The sequence below is a fragment of the Symphodus melops genome (genome assembly GCF_947650265.1).
Source record: "Symphodus melops genome assembly, chromosome: 2".
Taxonomy (NCBI): domain Eukaryota; kingdom Metazoa; phylum Chordata; class Actinopteri; order Labriformes; family Labridae; genus Symphodus; species Symphodus melops.
In genome coordinates this window covers 16,849,305-16,871,272 of record NC_136692.1, presented here as the reverse complement: position 1 = coordinate 16,871,272, position 21,968 = coordinate 16,849,305, and the positions used below count along the sequence as shown (strand labels likewise).

General features: G+C 39.8%; 3 protein-coding genes across 3 annotated transcripts in view; 1 reads left to right on the top strand and 2 right to left on the bottom strand.

Moving 5' to 3' along the window:
- Positions 1–4,943, bottom strand: part of LOC306818893 (complement C3-like) — a 28,719-nt gene extending 23,776 nt beyond the window's left edge. The window contains exons 1-6 of the mRNA XM_079336624.1: positions 4,799–4,943; positions 3,999–4,164; positions 3,823–3,893; positions 3,227–3,318; positions 1,606–1,688; positions 511–598 (exon numbers count right to left, since the gene is read on the bottom strand). Coding sequence (XP_079192750.1) covers positions 511–598; positions 1,606–1,688; positions 3,227–3,318; positions 3,823–3,893; positions 3,999–4,164; positions 4,799–4,864 — 566 coding nt within the window. The 5' untranslated portion in view covers positions 4,865–4,943. The remainder of the gene's footprint in view (positions 1–510; positions 599–1,605; positions 1,689–3,226; positions 3,319–3,822; positions 3,894–3,998; positions 4,165–4,798) is intronic.
- A 1,589-nt stretch (positions 4,944–6,532) lies between these two features.
- Positions 6,533–11,618, bottom strand: yju2b (YJU2 splicing factor homolog B). The gene is made up of 10 exons (XM_079336690.1): positions 11,559–11,618; positions 11,167–11,214; positions 10,996–11,049; positions 10,810–10,892; positions 10,483–10,538; positions 10,310–10,370; positions 9,805–9,947; positions 9,532–9,704; positions 8,278–8,416; positions 6,533–7,768 (listed from the first exon to the last, which is right to left on the bottom strand). The coding sequence occupies exons 2-10, from the start codon at positions 11,167–11,169 to the stop codon at positions 7,278–7,280; spliced, it is 1,203 nt and encodes a 400-aa protein (XP_079192816.1). The 5' UTR covers positions 11,170–11,214; positions 11,559–11,618; the 3' UTR covers positions 6,533–7,277.
- Positions 11,619–12,005: 387 nt separating this feature from the next.
- gtf3aa (general transcription factor IIIAa) lies at positions 12,006–13,641 on the top strand. The gene has a single exon (XM_079336703.1). The coding sequence runs from the start codon at positions 12,145–12,147 to the stop codon at positions 13,210–13,212; it is 1,068 nt and encodes a 355-aa protein (XP_079192829.1). The 5' UTR covers positions 12,006–12,144; the 3' UTR covers positions 13,213–13,641.
- The last annotated feature ends 8,327 nt before the right edge of the window (positions 13,642–21,968 follow it).

The window sequence follows — 21,968 nt, the reverse complement described above, 5'->3', positions numbered from 1 at the left end:
ATCGCTACTGACAGTCACTATTGATTTGGTCATTTTCTGGTAGATCAATCAGAGTGTTTTTTTTTAAGAACATGGAGATTTAAGGCACTTCTGCATTGTTTTCACTTTTTAAAAGATGATACTGCATCCACTAGGTACATGAAAAAACCTCAGCACAGGACCGGCATGGAGAAACAGGGGAAGCAGTTTAATTTGAGGTCCAACTTTTTCTGCCCTACTATTCATAACAAACTTAACCAAATTGTGAACGTTTCACAACGTTAAAAACGTCATCTGGTCAGTACAACTATGTTAGATGCACGGATTGGGTTAATTGAGTTAAGTCAAGCATGACATTTGGTTTCACATTGGACACAAACTGATTTGGAAAAAAATAATCTGTCGGAGAGAAAATAATCTGTTCAGTTAGAAGTAGTGTAGGTGTCAGAGTTCCTTTAAATGATAAATGAATGTGGACAAACAAATGTTTCATAACAAAAAGCATCTGTGTGTGAGTGTTTTTCAATCCACCTTGCTGAGATCTCTACGGTGAGTTCAGTGTCATCCAGGTTGAGGAAGGACCTCTTGGGCGTCAAGGTAACATTGAAGGCAGGAAGCACTGAAACACAGCAGACCAGAGGATAATTATGTACCGTAAATTCCGGACTATAAGCCGCTACTTTTTTCTCACACTTCGAGCACTGCGGCTTCTACTCCGGTGCGGCTAATGCATGGATTTTTTATGGGGGACAATGAGCTTCTGCCGCAAAAATATTTGACTTCGTCACGTCGGATCTTAATATCAGTCATTTTGCGCTTCATGCACGCACCCTCATCATGGAAAACACACGGAGAAATACATATGATGCAGCTTTCAAGTTAAAGGCGATCGACCTGGCTGTCAAAGAAGCTAACAGAGCTGCTGCACGTTAAGATGACACTGACAGCGACAACAGAGACTGAGGAAGTGAGTAATGAAGTCATTCTGAGGCAGTGAATGGATGGACTTTTTCTTGTGAAATATATTACGGTCATCTTTTTCATCAGCCGTGTTACAGACACCGTCGGCAAGGCTTCGTATTGTAACGGTTCATGTTGTAAAGTCAGTAGTTGATAATGTGTTCATAATTCCGATTATGTGGAGAGTCAGTGAATGCACCAGCGAGAACGTGTTGAGTGGCTGTATGAGAGAACGCTGGGGGAGAGAGTTGGATTGTTACGGCAAGTTATGTGTTGCTCTCTGCTGTAAATGGCGTGGTCACGGCCGACAGTGATCGGGTTATTAAAAGTTATTATTTGAACGCTCTCGTCGTCCTTTAACGTCCGTACGGACGCTACAGTATTTGCGGATGTTACCGGTAGCCTACGTCTGTGTAAATAGCTCTTGTTATAGCGTGGATACCTGCGGCTTATAATCAAGTGCGGCTTATATATGTACAAATACATTTATTTACTTATTTTTAGCCGGTGCGGCTTATATCCAGGTGCGCTCAATAGTACGGAATTTACGGTATATTACATATGGCCATGATGTCGGACTGGCATTGTTTGTAGCATTAAAGTGAAATATTTGTGTGTGATTTTACAAGCAAAAAACAGCAGTCAGAACAGTTTAACTTCACCTACCATATTTCTTCACCACAAAATTGGCAGTAAAAGTGTTCTGCTGCCAGTGATCAAACTTTGTGATCACCTTCCATATGCCTTCACTGCCACACATAAACAGTCACATTAGAGATAATCACAAATCAGAAGGTAATGCATTCATTGGTTGGTACATTTCTAATCTAAGTGTCTTCAGCCATGCAACGATCTTCTTAGTTCAGTATATTAGCAAGCATGCTAACATTTCCTTAAGGTGTTGAGGGATCTCAAAATGAACTGTCAACTGTCATGAACTGTTTGCTTGTGTTCATATAACCACCCAGTTTTGATGTTATGATGTGAGAAGTGTGGAGACTTAACTGCCTTTTGCAGCAGCATTATGCAAATTATTATGACACACATGTACTCACACTTGCAACAGTATATATATATATATATATATATATATATATATATATATATATATAAAGAGATGAAGGTAGAGCAGCAGACAACCTCGGAGGACCGGACGACCTCATTTTTGAGAGCAGAGACTTTTCTCCCGAACAGTTCATCTTGAACTTTCAGAGCCTCACATACGAAGGATAAGCAGCTTTATTATATTAGCTTATACCCAGGAGGGATTTAGCATACGCATAACCAATTGTTGGATTCATTATTGTTATGTATTATAACAAACTCAATAAAAGGAAGTCTTCCATTGTAAGACTTACACCAAATAAACTAGTTTATTATTTTTATCATATACTTTCTCCAAAGCACGTCGAAACTATAGTCCAGTAGAGCAAACCTGATGAGATCCACACTCGGCCCAAATAAAGCAATTAAAGTGGGGAGTTCAGAAGGGAAGCTAAAAGGCCACCATAAAGACACGGCAACAGCTTTTCCCCGGCGACTCAACAAAGGGCAGTTACCATGGACGTTTATTTGATGACTAGAATTTGATAGATAGAATTGCTAGAAGTATAGAACCTATGGACTATCTGGCGGCACTGATGGTTATTTGGTGGGAACACCAAAGTCAGTTAAATGTACAGTATATTCATAAGAGGAGCAGATTCAAAGAGTATCATACCTATACATGTCTTTCATATAGGCTACAGTACTTAAAATAAAAATGCCTATAGCAAAGAAAAACAATCGTCATCAAAATAGAAAACTTGTAACCTCAGATTTTTGGAGTTCTTTGATTTTATCCTTTTAAATTTGGTCACTCAAAGTGCAACAAATAATAATAATCCAAATGAAGAAGAAACTACATTGTGCATGTTTTGGTACTACACAATCGTATTTAAAGTTGTCATTTCTGCCATTTTAGTAAGGTCATCTCGTCAATCTAACCTAACATAGGGCAACAGGAAAATAATCATGCTCATGATGACAGAGTGGTTGATTCAGTTAAGAGGTTGTTGAATAATCCTGGATGAAACTGTTGACTTAATAACAGTCCTTACATATATTACAGCCAAGATTTTACAATGTCTTGAATTTTTTGGTGACAGACTGGTATGTGAGATGTGAGGGATCTTTGCTCCCCAAAAGAGGGGTTCTTAGATATGGTCCATTGATAAAATACTGTCAATGCTTCTTTAGTTCTCAACAGGGTTCATTTATAATACAAAACCAAAAGAAAGGATCTCACTTGACAATTTCAGAGAGAACTAAAGAGTCTCTAAAGACGCCATCAACAGCTCTGGACCTGGAGATCTGCTTCACCACTACACCATCTGTGTTCTGAAACACACACGCACACGCACACGCACACACACACACACACACACACACACACACACACACACACACACACACACACACACATACACACACACACACACACACACACACACACACACACACACACACACACACACACACACACAGGTTATGTAAAACAAATGGATGTCACAGAAATGTTGCGAAATCCATTTTGTCTTTGAAGTCATCTCATTGTACTTGCAGATCAAAAATCAAAGAATTCAGACTCTTTTTGCTTTATTTTAACCCCTGAAAAGTCCCACATTTACTTGGGTCATTATCGTATACATAATGGAGAACAGTTTATTCTATTTAGCTGTTTTTATTTTGTCAAAAGTGAAACATATACCCTTACTATGCCTTAAACTTTGCGTTTATATTTAAATGTATAACTATTTACTAAATGTTTGGTTTAGTATCAAAGAGCTGCAGATACATTTTCTGCAATCAATCCGTGATTCATCTCATACATTAGTCATTCACCTGGACGTCAATCGTGATGGAGCTGTTGAAAGCCTTGAAAGCAGGAGAGGACACAAAGGCTCTGAACAGAACTGAAAATGAACAAGAGATCAAATCAGATACATAACATGGCTCTAAAGAAAAATGTGTTTTTAATTTTTTTTTAAATTTAGGCTGTGTGTGTATTCAGTACTCACCAGTGTCTCCAGGGTTGTAGATGGGTTTGTCCGTCTGGATGAAGATGTATCCTGAGTGAAAGGACACCAACAACGTCCTCTCCTCAGTGTGGAAGTCCCCAAAGGTCACCGACAGTTGCACAAACTTGTTCTTCTTCTCTTCACGGTTCAGGAGGTCAGAGGGAAGCTGGGGTCAAATAAGATATACAGGATGATGTTTAGAATAACGGAAGCATAACTATTTTCATAAAATATCGAGACAAATACCCTTAGGTAGGCAGTCATCCTAATCTCTGTTTTGCAGGAAAGCTTTCAGGTATTTTGTTCAGAATAAAGAAATTTAAAAAAACATTTCATAATGACTTCAAAGCATGGTGCTAAAGAACTGTTTGGTTTATGAAAATTCTAGCACGTTCCTTTTTAAGCCTTCTGTGTCATTATCTCAACACTTTCAGTTAACATTCATTTTAAAAAGACTCTTTTTCACAGTAATGGACAGTATGAAATGTATAAAAAGAGCGGGGAATGACACACAGCCAATAGCTGAGCTGGGAGTCAGACCTTTAGCCTCGATACGTGGCGCTCAATATAACCCTTACACCAGTGGTACTCAACTGGTTAGTTCAGGACCCAAAAGTAGGTCGCAGAGCTGTTTTCAGTGGTTTGTGGATATGTGCCCGGAAAAAAAAGAGTTGTGTTGAAAATATCAGAAATTTGTGTTGTGATTTATTATTTAGGAGTTGGTGATGGGTCTTGAGGGTAGACCAGTAGAGAACCACTGCTCTACGAAGACTATCAGGAAAATTACATTTGTGAGTCACCTGTATAGACTTGAGAATGTGGTACCCATTCTCCTGACTGAGTACGGCAGAGTCCTGCAGCAGCATGGTGGTCTTACTGAAGTCCTGGATAGAGATGGAGACGGTGACAGGGTTGGACAGGCCATCGCCCTCAATATAGATGTTCTCCTGACTGTCTGTTCGCAGCAAGTCTGGAGCCAGGAGTTTGAACCTGCAGAAACCAGAATATGCAGCACAGGGATGTTCTTATTAACAGTGTCCTGCCGGTTGTCTCACTCTGCAGGAAGTATTAAACAATCTGAAGACCACTTTAGTAAACTGACATGTAAACTATCCCAGGTATCGGGGCACTTCATAAAGCCCATTAAAGGGGTAAACAGATGGTAAATGTTCACAGAATAAAATGCTTGGATTAGCAATAAAGTTAAACTGTTTTATTAATTGTTTTTTGAATAGGCATCCAGCGAACTGTACCTCGGAGAAGAGAGGTCCTTTTTGATTGGTAGACTGCAAATAAACAGGACAAAAAGTATTGATTTCAGTCATGACATGACAATGTAAACCAAGGCAGGTACAACAAAAAAAAGTCAAAATCTGGCTTCAACCCGGCCACATGTGAGTCATCAGTCAGATGACACTGATCAGTCTGTTATCATAATTGGGTTACTGCCAATACTACACGTCGTTGTTGTTTCTCTTTTTGTCTCTATCAATATCTGTCTTTCTGCACCTCCTTCTATCCCACTTTCCAAGCCCAACTCAGTTTAGGCAGGGGGCTGTACAACACAAGTCTGCTGCTTCTGATCCATGTTTCTGCCTCTTAAAGGCAGTTTCTCCGTACCTCTATAACTTTGTTAAATGATGCTGAGCGCAGGTGGATTAACGCTGGGTCTTAACATATAACATAACAAAAAGACAGGTCTTTTACCTGCTCTTTTGTAGAGTGTCTTGAGATAACAACTGAAAAGGCAAAAGCTGTCGAGCTATGTCAAATTATGTCTCCCGACTTGATGGTAAGGATTTTTTTTTTTTATTGGGAAACATCAAATACATATTAGAGGATATAGAAAAAATAAAAGCTAAGCTATGGTTCATCAACTACCACTAAACTCATTGAACATTTCAGAATGAAAAAACAAAATATTTTCATAATTCAATCATCTGGAAACTCATCTTAAAGCTGCATTGATCATACGTTTTCTGTTATCTTTAGCTACTTACTGGTGGATTTCCCAGAATCGATCAATTGGCTCAAATCTGAGGAGCAGATTCAGAGAAAAAAAAAAAAACACTTACAAGTACAAGAACAATAAAGGAGTTTACCGTTTATACATACTTTATGCAACAAATACACATACCTTCCACGCCAAGGCTGACTGTGAAGAACACACAGAGAGTTCAGTAAAAAGTATTTAACAAAAGATAGAAACTGTCAAAACAATCTGAAATAAAATACCTTCTCGTTAGGTCAAACAACTGTCCATCGGCGTTACAGAAAAGCATGAGGAGTAAAATATTATGCAGCTTCCAGCGATCCATGTTGACTGACTGGAAGCCTCAGTGGACTGTGGCCTTTGAGGGGACCGCTAACAGAGTACATCTGAACTATGTTGCCTAACACACAGAAAAACAATCCCAGCACTTCCACACTATGAGGCACATTCCTGAAGCTCGAGAGCTCAACCTTTGGAGGAACCAGCAAGAGCAAGTGTCATCTGTAACATCAAGGAAAAAACAGACAACAGTGGACATTGCTTAATGTAGAATTCACATTTAATTTTACAAAGTGCCAGATGACATTTGCAGAAGAAAAATCAAATAACACATTTAAACTCGACGTGTTTGTTGTTTTATTCTGCAGACCAGCAGCAAGAAATCCACTTCCTACTTCAAACATTGCTTTATGGAAAAAGTACATTTCCTATGTGAGCATAAGGGCAGGGTTCTGTTCGAAATGTAACAATCGCAGCACCACACCAGACCGTTTAAAGTGTAAAGATAATAATAGAAGTACTTCCTTTAATTCCAATCATGTACGGGGAAACATTCAACTGTGTAGAATATCCCTATCTCTCCCCTCATCCAGATGTTTGTTCCATTATCACATTTAGAGTGTATAAACAATAACCTCACAGACTGTTTGAGCTGGTATGCAAGTCACACACACACTGCATTAAATAAAAGAACGAGAGCTGTGATTGGCTGCAAGAAGACTTTCTAAATTTGGGGACAAAAAGGTTTAAATGCAGCTAATAGGGATTGACCGAAGCAGCTCATTGATTCGTTGGTCAATGTTTAAAGGGATTAGACTATTAATACTCAGCCCAAGTGAGTTTACACATCTGTGATTTCAACTGAAACTGGAAAGCAGCAAACATTATCTCAGATGTTTCACGGTCGATATAAAACACCAACAGGTTGTCTTCAACTCTCACAAAATTCAACTCCACCATCCATTCACTAAAACACAGAAAGTGTCCATTAAGGTTCACACTCCGCCTCATGGTCCAGGGTCCGAGTCCGAGTCGCTGTAGTCTGCAACCAGAGATGTGACTGCTCCTAAACACATGTCCCCACCCGTCTCCTTCCCAGAGTCCTTCATGTTTATTTGTCCTTTGTTTGCTTCCTGTTCGATATGCGTCTCCCTGGAGTTACAGCCGTTTGTTTCTGCACCCTCCCCTCCCAGGTGTGTAGCGACTTTACTCGGGCTGTCCTTTGAGATCTCTCCATCGCGTGTGATGAGTTCAGGTTGTGACAGTCTGCTGCTGACGGTGGCACAGGGTTCAGATTTGACTAGCGCTGCTCCCGAACGTTTGAGGATCAGGGGGCTGGGCGAGGAGCTCAGAGCTTTGGCCACGGCCGCTTCTTTGCCCTGCATGCTGAGCTTATGGAGCAAACCACCTGCTGCACTTCCAGCTGCAGCCGAGGACGAGTTGAACCACGAGCGAGAGGAGATCTCTTTCCGTTTGCTGTGCTGCTTGTCCTCGTAGGCTGATGGAAGAGCAGAGAGTGGAGAAAATCAGTAATGGACTACAATGGATGTATCTATACGTTTATAAAACATCCTGATTATTTTATGTAATTAATGCACAGCTGAAAATTAAACAGTGCTAAGATTGTGATTTCGATAAGCCTGATTTTAAACTATTTTAGCAAGATGCTTCTTTGAACTTATGCTACATTTTTTAAGTTTAATTTGATTGTGTTCATTTGATGCTCAGCTTTTGCAAGAGTGTTTCTTGTATTTGTACAGCCTGATGGCATCAATGTATTCTTGCCTGATTACTCTAAATACTGCAGATGGGTGTGAAGTTTAGGTCTAATTTTCAGCGCTAACACACACAGAAAATTTATTTCATAGAAATAAATCAGTCGTCTTTTCTGATGGTCTGGTTCATTTTTGTGGCTCATGTAGAGACATCAGGCCCGGGGCAGAGATCTATTTTAATCCTAAATGATCCGCATATGTGAAATGATAAAACGCTGCATGTGTTATTTACAGTCAGGCGCCTGGTAGGTGAGAAGCGATGCCAGTTTCTTGTCCTCCTCCTTCTCTGGCAGCAGCGGGATGGACAGGTTGGTCCTCATCCTCACTATGTTGTCCTTCTCCTCCTGCTCAGCCTGAATCTTCTTCTGTGTCTGCACACCCAAAGTAAGAAACAGAGCTGTCAGCCCACTGAGACAATGCAAAGGTGATCTCAAAGTGTGCCAGCATTTGAAAAACTCAAGATATGTGAAGATGGCAAAACTGCTTCTTATGCAAAAAGAAGAGATTTACTCGTGATTACTGTGCGTTTTTGGAGCTCATGTTGCGTCTCTTTAATAGGTAGGTAGGAAGGCTTTATTTGTCAAATATGCTCCATGTTAAACATACAGCATAAAATGACGTGCAGGAATTCAATGCAGTTTTTGCACTTGTTTGACTTCCACAGGTAGAGTGAGAAACAGAGGTGATACAGAGCAGTGGATTGTATAGAATTAAGCCCCGTTTCCACCGAGCGGTCCGGCTCGGTTCGTCTCAGTATGGTGCGCATTTTGCGGCATTTCCATAGACTAATCCCAGGAAAGATTCCCAAATAACCGATCCGTACCGTCCCACTTTTTGGGACCCATCCGTTGGGGTGCCAAGAATGTGGAGCTGACCCGAAAAGGTGGAGCTAAACACTGCAATACGTTGATTGGTTGAAACTTCCCGCATTACGTCGGCAAACAAAACTCCGCCGCGTTTAAACCATTGACTGTAATACACAGCTGATTGTTTACGTCTGTATTCCTCCTCGCTGCACACAGCCTTCTCTGAAACAAAGCTTGATTGAGTTCTTGTAATAAAGAGGCACATGCCAGTGAAGTGGATGAACTACCGGATGTCTCCAGTGTTGGTTTTGTTTGTGTAGCGTTTTTCTCCTTTGTTGAATTTATTAGTTAGCGGTTAGCTGTTAGCTGCTATCATATGACGTTAGTTTACATTAGCGGCTATCGCCATCCGGCTTACACTCCGCCTACCAAATAGGGCATGGGTGGCTGTGGAAACTCAAACGGGATGGGGCTTAATTGAACCAAACCGTACCAAACTGTACCGATCCGTACAGGACTGCTGTGTGGAAACTGGGCTTTATACACATTCTTTTCTTGTTAACGCTTGTGTTACTTTCCTTTCGATTGCGGTGATGCTTAAAGAAAGAATGAGCACACAAACAGTAAGAAGACACCAATAAATGTGGATTTAAAAAAACCCCCAAGAACTGACATCTTACCCTGAACTTCCTGCGAAGGGTACTGTTGAGCTGGAAGTCATTCTTCCAGCCGGACTGGTGGTCTTGAATCTCGGACAGAGAAGGCAAAGCCTTTCTGAGCTTCTCCTTGTCTTTCCCACCGTGGTCAAGTTTGAACATGGCATCCGTCTCCAGTTTCTCTTTTTCCATCCGCTCTGCACAGGGAGGCCGAGGAGAGAGGTGATCATGAGGGGGGCAAACAGAAGCATAGTGCACCTTTGTGAAAAATCGTATCCCTACAATGACTGCTTATACCTGTGGTGAGGATCTGCTCGTTTTCCTCCATGTCCCAGCGTTCCTCCTTCCTGCTTGCTCCGCTGACTATTAAGTAGTCGCAAGTCGCCGGGTCTGTCTGCATCTCGATGTAGTTGACACACAGGTGGCACTTCATCCTAAACCTGGAGGAGACAAAAAGATGCGATTTCAGCATTCTGTGGGGCTAAATGACTGGCATGTGTAACACAGGACACATCACAGGACGTGTGTTCTGTCGGTCAAGGGAAAAAGCGTTTGGTGCCACTCGTCTGTTGTTTGATGCTAACAAAAAAATTGACAGTTTTATCATTTCCAAGTACTCATGAATTTCCCTCGGGATCAATAAAGTAAGTATGTATCTATCTATCTATCTATCTATCTATCTATCTATCTATCTATCTACCTACCTACTAGTAATTTAAGATAAAGTTCTGTCTGTTCACAAAGATTTTTGGATGTTTTCTCACTTTTTTGACCACAGAGCTCAGACTGTTAAAGAGTTTACCTGTAGATTGGCGTGGTGTAGTAAGTCCCCACTTTCTTCTTCTCAGCGTTGTAACGGACCCCTGTACAAAGCAGCACAGCAGTGTTCGTGGATATTAAAAAAATAAATAAATACATGCACAGTGTGAAACTGTGTAGCTGACTAAATGGGTCATCATTTTGTTCAGAACCTACCCATGCCAATGTGATTCTTGCAGCCATCACACCAGATGTTGTAGGGCATCTCAAACCTTGACAGACAAAAGCAGTGAATGAGTCCATACACTTGAATGTCAAAGAACAACGGCAGGATTGTCCTTGTTTTTATTTGAAGGGTAAGAACACTCCAAAGACAACTCAGAGTAGATTGCAGGTTCTCTAAACTTGTTGACCATATCTCTCTGGACCATATCTATTTTTGTGTACTCCCACAATGCAAAATCAATAGTTTTTAAATTGTAACAGCAAAAACATGTCAGCAAATGGATTAAAAACATTTGTTGTTTCTCTTTGTGTCCTCACCTGATGATGAGGATGCCCTGTGACAGTTTCCTGGCCCTCTCACGCAGAGCATGGGTCCCATGGTAGCCATTGAGGGATCCATGCTGAAGAAACAGAGTGTTATGAAAACATATCTTAGCCTCGAAGCGTTTACATTTCAACACAATCCAGAACACACTAATAGTGACTCAGTCACACAATACGCACCTTAGCAGGATCAAAATCTGGAGGGTAGTACTTGTTTGTTCCTTTTCTTTCACCCTGTAGAGGAGAAGATTGTTGGGCACAAACTCAGTACAGACTAGAAAAGTTAAACATGTAACATTGAGATCATTTGTATAAAAAGGACACCGCTGAATTATAAAGGTCCTGGCTTACCATACTGACGACTGGATCTCCACACTAATAAGGAATGCTTGTACCACCCTGTTTCCAAATGACAGTAAACACACAAAAAAGTCAAACCAAATGTCCTAATGAAATTATAAACACCTACTATACAATAATGCTATTTACAACAAACATCTGACCGAACACTGAAAACCTTTTTTGGCTAAGAAGGAACCTCTATGTCAGTGTTTACTCTTTAGTCAACATTAGCAACAGTTAGCTTGCTGTTTGACACTTTTATGCGGCTCAAACATGATAAACGTGAAGCTAGATGACCAAAGACTAAACCCGTGTGTGTGTGCAATATTCTAATTTATCTTCTGACATGATTACTCTTGGTTAAAAGCAAAAGCAAACAAGAAAAAAACCCCTTAACGTACTGCTCATGAAACTGCTCAGCTGCTCAGAAGCACAAGAGGATCATGGGTAACGAGACGTATCTGTGACTTCAAGTACTGAAGGAATAATCGGAAATAAAAGTGATGGACTGTGATACTAACATATTTTAAGGATCTCTTAAATTGAACCGGTAAGGTCCGAGAAGAAAACTAGTTTCCTACAGATCACGTTTATTAAAAGTACATGTTGGCCAGATTGTCAGTAGTTCTTTTAAATAGCTTATTGTACACCAGTTTGGTATATATGGGATTTCATTTTCTTTATTTAAAATTCGTGACATTTGGTTCGGAGTACTCTAAAAAAAACATTAAAACATTACTTGGCACTAAAATAAAACACGTATTTTAAATGTAGATCATTTAATCACACTGAACAAAGATATCTTTTCATGTTAACTTGGAGAATCCGAGTGTCATCTAAACGCAGGCTCGTTTCAGGATCTGACGTTACGTTGCAAAGGATTGTGGGTAGTACCGGTGACAGAAAGACGGAAAACGTGGCCAGGACCGAGCAATATATATATATTTTTAAACCTGGTGTCACGTATCATTTATCAATGCCTCCGAAATGGAGACTAAAGCGGAGCTACATAAACGTTACATCTGCTCGTTTCCTGACTGCTCGGCCGCTTACAACAAACAGTGGAAACTGGACGCTCACTTGTGTAAACACACCGGAATCAAACCTTACGCATGTGAGCATGACGGCTGCGGTAAGTCCTTCTGTAGCCCCTATCACTTGGCACGGCATCAACTCACTCACAGCGGCGTAAAACCGTTCCAGTGTGTCGTGGACGGCTGTAAAGAGGCCTTCACCACCAACACAAACCGGACCAGACACATGAATCGAGCTCACACTCAGGAGCACAAGAAGTATGTTTGCAAGTTCGAGGGCTGCGGGCTCGAGTTCAAGAAGAACAAGCAGCTTAAGTCCCACATGTGTGAGCAGCATACCCAGCTGCCTCCTTACCAGTGCACTTACGAAGGATGCGTCATGCGATTCACCTTCCCCAGCAAGCTGAAGCGACACGAAAAGGTGCACAGAGGCTACCCATGTCGGGAGGAGGGCTGCGCCTTCACAGGAAAGACTTGGACGGATTACTTGAAGCACAGAAGGGAGCAACATAGGGTCACTGTGAGGTGCGACCAGTGCAGGAAGGAGTTCAGAGACTCCTGGTTCTTGCAGCAGCATCTGCACGTCCACTCTGATGTCCGGGTGGTCCTCAGGTGCCCCAGGGAAGGCTGTGGGAGGTCTTTCACCACAGCCTTCAACCTGCAGAGCCACATCACCTCCTTCCATGAGGAGATGCGATCGTTCGTCTGCACCCATGCAGGCTGTACCAAGACTTTTGCAATGAAGCAGTCTCTCCAGCGTCACAGGATCGCTCACGACCCGCAAAGGAAGAAGATTAAAAAGCCCAGACAAAAAAGATCTCTTGTGTCCAGGTTAAGTGGTTACAATGAGACAAATGAAGTGGGGCTCGAAAAGCGTCGGGTGCCTGAATCTGTCATGTTTTCAGCACAAAACAAGACTGTACCTGTTGAGTTGGTGTCCCTTCTGCAGGACACAACCTTGCTGTGCAGCCCTGCTGTGGACACACTCACTAATCCCCTGACTCCACCTCTGACAATGTAGAATCAAATGAAGGTATTCACACCAGATATTGAAGATGGATGGCACTTTACAAAGCTTAAATGCTCCTTCTTTGGACAAAGGGGTGATTAGTTGTTTTGGGCAGGGGTTAATAAATCCCTATCAGTTATTTAGATGACAACCTGAATGAAGAAATCCACTCAGCTGAAAGATATTTTTCAATCAGAACTAAATCCTGTTCTTCCGTCCTCTTGGGTCTTCCAAACAGTTTTTTCCTTTTCAACAAAATTAGAATTTGTAAATTGGAGAAGTTTTTTTTTTTTCTCTTCTGGAGCCACTCAATCAACTATCTGTTTCATTTGTATATTAGAAATATATATATTTTGTAAATTTAATATGAAAATGTTGTCCAATAACAATATAATTCAGCAGAGTAAGTGTTAAAATAAACATATGGATGTCTTGAACATTTTTTGTTGTCATCTTATCATTTTGAAGTGATTTAATGGAAAAACTATTTGTTTTTATATAAGGTGCTTAGCTGTGAAAGTCCTAAAGTTGAGGGTTTGATCCCCAGATCTTGCAGCCACATGTTTATGTCCTTGATCAAGAATCTGCACCTTAGTTGCTTTCGCTGCTTCGCCAGTGGCAGGCGAATGAAATAATTGTTGGATATTGTGTGTGAATGTGATGTGTATTTTGAGGGATAGAAAAAAAAATATATATATATATATTCAACTTTACAGGTCCACGTCTATCACGTTGCATTTTCCATCCCACAACTCAGACAAACTGTTACTTCCTTGTAACACTTTCACTGCAAAAACTCAAATCTTACCAAGTGTGGATTTGTCTGATTCAAGCTAAAAATATCTCATTACACTTAATGTAGTATAGTTTCCAAACTTTTTTGTCTCTTGACCCAACTTTGATTTCACAGAACTCTGGTGCCAGACATGAAAAACACATACAGCCTCTTGCTTTAATTGAGTTGTTCTCAATCATGTTGTTCTAGACAATGGGTGACAAACAGCCCAAGACTCTGCACTGTTCTTGTTTTGGCATCTGTAACCCTAATCCTTTCAATATATTTTAATACAGTATATAATATATTTCTACTTGATAAATAAAAATGCAAGGCAACCCCATTTGAATTCCATGTGACCCAGTGTTGGGTCAGGACCCCAAGATTGGGAAAGCCTGACTTAATTATGCTACATTCGCCAAAAAAGTCCAAGCAAACATTTTTTTTCAAGCTAGAACTTTCAAAACAAAAATCGGTCTGAAAAGGTCATGATAAGGAAAAATAGTTCAAGTTAAATTTAACGTGAGGCTCCAAAAATGAGGTCTCTATACAAATAACTAAATTGGACTTAGACGTGCATTGGCAACTATTTGTACTTAATACAAGCAGGTCAGGCCTTCACACATGTATCATCTTAAAATTAGATGTTAACCAGAACCTTTCAGGTTAATGTGGCATGATTATGTTAAATATATTGACATATTTTGACGAGGATTGGACAATGCACTTGGTAAGATTTGAGTTTTTGTAGTTTGAAAATGTGATTCTCTTGCTGATACGTCCAATGCAATCTTGGATTTATACTTAAAACCTTTTTTCTTGCATTGCATAAACACAGTTCCTGAATCTATATAAAAAAGCCCTTTCTCCCATGAGTATATGCACAAAAACAGGTAAAAAAAAATCTTTCATCTCTTGAAAAGCCAGTCCTACATTAAAACGTTCCAAACTTCACTCAAAATGATACATCTCTCCATTGCCAGCTGCGCACAGCTTTACTGATTCTAAAACATTTGTCCACTCTTCTAATCATATGCTAAGTCTAAAAAAAGTTGAGGGTTGGGACAAAAACACATTTAGGTGCTGAAAGTGTAGGTTCATTTTAGTATTTTTTATTGCTTTTGTCATTTTTTTAAATAATTATTTTATTTTTAAAATTTTTGAGATAAAGATTTCAAACAAAACTTGAAGGAGGAAAATGTAAGTACAGATTAGCACAACTTTAGTAAGAGCTGAACACGCCACTCAATCCGACACTTCCTCTGAAGATTTGCCAGAGAGGTACCACTTGAGGCTGGCTCCAAAAGACCTGGAAGTCCCATACACACCCCTCATTAAAATGTATATTTTAAAGGCAGAAATGTTTACAGCATTGTACAAACAAAGATTTTGGTCTAATTAATATATTTATCAGCACACATTCACTGACCTGCATGTCATTAACCAAAGTATGGAAGTGTGTGTTGTCATTGACTTGAAATCATGCAGATACTTAAAGCTTGATGACACACACTGTCTCATCTCTGATTCAACAGATTTACAGCTTGAACAGAAGCAGCACTTTGCAAGTTTGAGATTCCAAGTCTAAATCCTCTCTGAATATTTCCCATTACAGGAAGACTGCTCCCTACATTCCTGCCCCGCTCGGTTCAGACAAGCCCTACATGGAATGATTGTCTGACCAACTCATCTAGAAATTCACAGCAGTACTCACCCCATTATTTTTTTTATATAATTTGCAACATGTAGTGTTTGATAGTTGTTTCCTATTTTAAACCTGGCGACATAGCTGTTTGAGCAATTCAACCTGGATTTAGCGTTTGAAAAAAAAAAACACACACATGCACACAAAAGTCTTTTATGCAATCAAAATAAATAGAAATACATAAACGTTTATTGTGTTCTTTGCATCTATTCCATCAACATATCACAAAGAAACACAAAGTAAATGGACTTGAGCTTGTACAGTGCTTTTCTCGTTTTTTGACTACTTGAAGCACTTTTACACTGCAGGTCACACCTACTCATTCACACCCATTCATACACTGATGGCAGAGGTTCCTTTATAAAGTGCCAATCAGAAGTATTTAATCCCATTCACGACGCACACATTTATATGTTGCTGGCAAAGTAATCTACCAACTGAGCCACAGCTAGGTGCTGAGACTTAAAATAAATACTGTTAAAACTTTAACACCTGACATTAAGAAAAAGGGCTAAATATGGCTAAGGGTAAATAACAATTTTATAATGGTTATTTTTTTTATTTAGGTGGGTATAACTTGCGATTTATTTTTGGTTAAATAAGAAGAAACTGTCCAGATTAACAAGGAACCAAGTTAGTATAGTTGGTTGAAGTTGATACATAAATGTGAAATCACAACTTTTTGATGTATTGTAAACATCTAAAAGTAGCTTATCTTTTTTAATTTGCAAGAAGAATAGAATAAGTAGACAGAGGAAGCACTGGATCATTACACAACATTTTCCTTTACATATGTCTGCTTCATCAGATAATAAAATAGGCGTTCAGGAATGTGCCAGAAGAGACTGAGCACTGGCAGGTGGGAGTCTCCCTTTTAGAGATCTATGATTCCCCAAAGATTCCAATAAAGATGAAAAACCAGACAATTATGACATTTATAGAGACAGGTGAAAGCAGGCCAGAGTTTAGAAAAGTTGCAACACACTGCTAGGAAAGCTCAGCAATTGGGGAGAAAGCCAGAAATTGAAACTGGCTTAGATAGAGAAGCTTAGCTGCAACAGTAGATGATTTCTCGTCATTAGCTGTAATAAGGAATTATTTTGAAAATTATATTACACTCAATATTCTAAACTGAATAAAAAACAAGACTATGGCCAATAGTTGAAAACATGCCAGCACACTCACACAGGGCAATGCTAACGTCAACATGCAAATGTCTTGTTTAGCTGTCAGGTTTTAATAATAATAAAAACAGATCTAAAAAACTATTTAATTCTATTCAGGAGAGTATATGTTTGTGGTTTAGGTAATAAATATACCATGACATTTGTTTAAACAGAAGACGCAAGAAGCGTTATTCTGCTTAAATGTCAGGAGAGTTTGCTTTTCTAGCCATTCCAGCACAAAATGCCCAAACTCGTCAAAAAGAGACTCTGGAATTCATACCACCATTAGCAGGTACACTGATTTCCATGATCACTTTTCCTTTTTTTTAAGGTATGAGTCACACCTTCAAAAACATATTTCTAATAGGCTAATAGAAATCATTATGGACCTAACTTAATGGAAATCCTCCTGGGCCATATAAGTCAATAATGATTGTTCCTTAGAATGAGTAAGAGAATAACCTTTAATATTAGGGTTCACTATCTGGGAGTCATTCTAAACTATATAAAGTATAATGTACAATTTATGTAGTTTAGAATAGGTTGAGGTGCCACTTTAAACAGACAGGCATCTATTTTTGGAACATCATCTGGCTAGGTTACCACTGTATAATAGCATTTCTGTTGAGTTTCCCAGATACTGATTCAACGTTCTTTCCATTCCTGTCTGACAGCAGTGAATACCAGACTGCTCCTGCCGGCTGTAATCCAAAGGGATTGCTCTATCTCCACTGTATTTCTCCCACCACCTCCTTCTCTTTCTTCTCGTCTTCTCATCTCCTGCTTGGCCTTCATTACTCCTGTCTATCTGAAAGGTGGAAGGAATTTTGTGTCAGGCCCTGTGCCCTTTGCTGTTCTTGTTTTCTGTACAAATTGCCTGAAAATTGATGTTTTCTCTTGCTTGGAGACAAAATAAATTATTCTTAGACAAACGAGCTCTGATTGTTTTTAATTTGTGCAGGTGAGCACTATAATCACATCCAAACAAGACATTAAATGTCCTAGTCTATAGCTACTGGGTGCAGCTGTGTGTCTTGGTTGATGGCACTTCTCTTATCTCTTAAATCTCTTAAAGATTTCTGAGAGTTTTTTTCCTTTATGGAAACTGTCAGTGAACAGACAAACACTTAACAATGATAATATGGTGATGACATGCAGCATACCAAGGCACTCAGGCCTCACATTTGGCTATGACTATCAGCAGGGGTTCTATTGATGCCATTTGAAGTTGTAAAACTCACCTTGGTTAGTGGCAAAGCCTTCTCCATTTTATTTCACAAGACAACACACATCTACTAACATCCAGCTGATTAGGGAGGATTGCGTGTATGTTCTCAAGAATAAAAATAACTTAAGTCAACTTTTTACAAAGAAGGCTAATGAAATAAAGGGAAACACAAGTATTTTTGATAAAATGTGCCTATGGTAAGACCCAGACATAGTTTATTGACTGTTTTATAACTGAGGAAGAATACACTGCCATTCTTCATTTTAAACATCTGATTTAGTGCAGACTGGGAAACCATGTCCCAGAAAGAATTGTTAAAATTCCAGGCTGTAAATTTCCCGAACCATCATTAGTTCAAGATTTAGGGAGGGTTTGTTTGTAATTCCTATCAGCAGACATATAATACAAGAGAAATGGGTCTGTTAAAGTACAATAAATAAACTAAGAAAGCTCATTGGACACACAGCAAAGTGTCAGAAAAAAAAAAAAATTAACAGAGGTCAGAGTCTTGTTGATTTTTGAATTTGTTTCCTGCATTGTAGAGTATTTCTTAATACATACAGCATGACTTTCTCTTTTTTTGTGATCTTACTCTTAAGCTTAAAGACATATAATTATCCTCTTTATGTAACAACCGTCTTTTCTTGGTTGAACACATGCTTTCTTATATTACTCAAGATTGTTATTCTAAGAGTCTGATGAAATTGCGATAGTACCCCTAATAAGAAATCTGTGAACTCCAAAACTCCATTGACAACACAATCTGAGATGTACAGAATCTTCATGATCTGGGTGTTGCTGATCTACCCCTGCCAAGTCATTCATGGGGCAATTATACAAATCATACAATTCATTATCTTCTTCATCTTCTTTATACTTTATTAATCCCACGAGGGGAAATTCGGTTTACACTCTGTCTAATGAACACACACATAGGCCGAGATACACACTCATGCACAAACAGGGTTCTAGTGACATGCATTAATGGAGAGGTCTCAGAGTGAGGCCCACAGCGAGCGCCCCAGAGCAGATTTTTGGGGTTCGGAGGCTTGCTCAGGGGCACCTCGGCAGAGCTCAGGAAGTGGACTGGCACCTCTCCAGCTACCAGACCAGTTTCCGTACTTGGTCCGTGCCGGGACTAAGTATTCACCCTCAAAATTAGGAAATATTCAATATATTCACTGTTTAAAGAAAAATAAGATGGACATTTTGGAGTTTTATTGTCAATTAATTGAAATAAAAGAATCATAAAATTCATACATATGAAATAACAGAAAATAGCGATCTAATTGTATTGTAATTCCAGTTTTGTGATGCATATCATGTTGTAAGTGAAGTGTTTTGTAACATCCCTAAAATGTTTAACCTTGCATGCGGATTGCAGCAGAAAAAGAGTCCACATGTTCACTTTGTAGAAAACTCCAAATTCCATTCACTGCCTGTATGGGCTCTATAACTGTTACATAATGCACATACGCATACTACATATTCTACATGTCAGACGCACATTGCTGAAGAAATCCCTCAATTTATGGACCAGCTCAAGAAGATGAGTCGGCCATTGGGGAATGTCTGCTGAAACTGGGCCTGTTGTGTTCTAATAATAACCTGACTTCCCTTTCTTTCTTCTTTGGCATTTAACCTTTTAACGTTTCTTTTTCTGCTTTGCTGTGTTGATACTCAGATTTAACGCTAACAATAAAAGACGGCACGAAAGCAGTGTACAAGAGAGGCCTGTTTAAGACAGATAATGATTACTCATCCTGCATTTTTTTCAACCTTTCAATTTACATTTCACTTTACATTTACTTCAAATTTCATTTGTGTTTTTTGTATTGATAATGAATGTTTCTCTTTGCCATATCACTGGCTGCCTTTCCACTTCAGTATCCATCTAGCTTCCTTTCTACTTATTCATGGCTTACACATACACTTCTCACCATAATCATTGTGACATCGTCCATTTTTCAGAAATCCCAAAAAGAATTCAAGAAATCATTTCACAAGGAGCCAACATCCTTTGGAAAACATCTGGGGGAAATGAAACAAAATTCTGTGATTTACACTAATTAGATAATCCCAACAGGACAAATTCTGGGTCAAACGCCCGCCTGCCCTCCTGTGCTCCCTGTCAGGCTCAGGTGAGCGGGATAGTCTGCTGGCGAGTAACGGGTTAGTGTGTGTCTGTCTCATCTCATCCTTTCAACCCCCCTTTATCTCTGGGGGCTATATATTAGGGGTGGTGACTCTGCTACATCCTAAGCATCACTCGCACCCACAGACACTCGAGCGACATCTCGGTTGAAGAGCAGACTGTAACAATGTGGTTCTTGCTGAAGCTGGTTGTGATTCTTTTCTGCATCAAGAGAGGACAGGGTCACTGGCTGAGGTCACTCATCGGTAAGTTCTGCCTAACAGAAGGACCATGACCTTTGACCTTTGAGATCAAATCTCATTTTGGCCGCCAATACGGCATTATTTCAACATATAGCGTAAGACTGAGTATCAAGAGAACACAAAGTGTATTTCATAACTCATCAGATTTTGTTCTTCAGTGTGTTTTGTCTAAGAAGATCACTTTTTGAGTTGTTTCATCTGAAATGAAAGTGTCAAATATTGTTTTTAATTTATTACTTCAAAATGAGCTTGCATCATAAGTTTGTGAATTGGTGTGAGGACGACCATGTCCTCCTGAAGTTCAGTAAGACTGAGAAGATGGTTTATTTTGTATGTGTGATAATACTCCTATAATTTCTAGAGCAAAAGAATGATACTTGGTTCCCATGTATTCATACAACACTATACAAAATCTGTCAGTACAATTGGGATACTATGCCGTCTACTTTTTGCTCCCACATCTATAACTTTGATTTTCTGGCTCTAGATGTTGTACATTTTCCCTTCTGAATATTTAAAACTGATGAAGAAACTGGGAAAAAAAGTGATAATCCTTCTGTCTTTTCCAGATCAGAAACAAGGAACGGCCTCTATACACTTTCTATTGAATGTGGACAAAAGAAACAGAGATCTAGCTTCAGAAGACGGTCAAACAGAAGTTTCTGGAGTCGGTCCATCTCCTGTTCTCATGGTCCGTACTCGTCGCTCCACTCTGGACTCGCAGTGCAGCCTGCGCTCCATCCTGCTGCAGGTCCGAGACCTCGGGCTAGGCTACGACTCAGACGAGACCGTCCTCTTCAAGTACTGCAGCGGGATGTGTCCCCATGCTCGCTCCAACCATGACCTTACCCTCACCAACCTGCTGATTAGCGGCTTGCTCCCTCAGCCGGCACCCAGAGAGCTGTGGCACAACACGCCCTGCTGCAGGCCCACCCACCATGAGGACATGGCCTTCCTGGACAACTCACACCGCTGGCACAAGGTGGAGAAGCTGTCAGCTGCAGACTGCAGCTGTGTTGGATAGACAGCAGAGGGTAGAGGAGAGGAACTAAGAGGATGTGTGATGGTTCTTGAGGATGTTTTTTTCCGCAACTTCTGTTATTATATTGTATGTTTAAATGAAGATTTGTATTCTTTTCCAGTCACTACATGAGTAAGCTAAAATCTAATCTTATCAACCTATTGATGCCAAGAATCAAGAAGCCCTGTTTAAGCTGTGCTCTCTAACATTTTTGGGGAAAACCAGAACACACATTGTGTGTGAATTTAAATGTTTTGACCTTGGTTATCTTAGAGGCATTATTAAGTTACAATGTTAACACCTTTTACATTTGAGAGCTTTAAAACACCTACAATAACAGCCTTCAAGGTAAAAAATGAAACATTGAGCGGATTGTGGTTGTTTATGAAAAGTTTGCTTAATGTAAATGGGATTCTTTTTCCTTTTTAAATTGGCCATCGATGCATACGGAGCTTAAAAAATGAAAGCCTTGCTTA

What these genes read in the sequence shown, in the direction of transcription:
- yju2b (XM_079336690.1), bottom strand. An exon ending in CAGATTTTGATCCTGCTAAG is followed by an intron (nt 10,893 to 10,995) that starts GTGCGTATTGTG and finishes CTGTTTCTTCAG; the next exon opens with CATGGATCCCTCAATGGCTA. An exon ending in CACCTACCAGGCGCCTGACT is followed by an intron (nt 7,769 to 8,277) that starts GTAAATAACACA and finishes CTCTTCCATCAG; the next exon opens with CCTACGAGGACAAGCAGCAC.
- gtf3aa (XM_079336703.1), top strand. Translation starts at nt 12,145, where the DNA reads ATGGAGACTAAAGCGGAGCTACATAAACGTTACATCTGCTCGTTTCCT.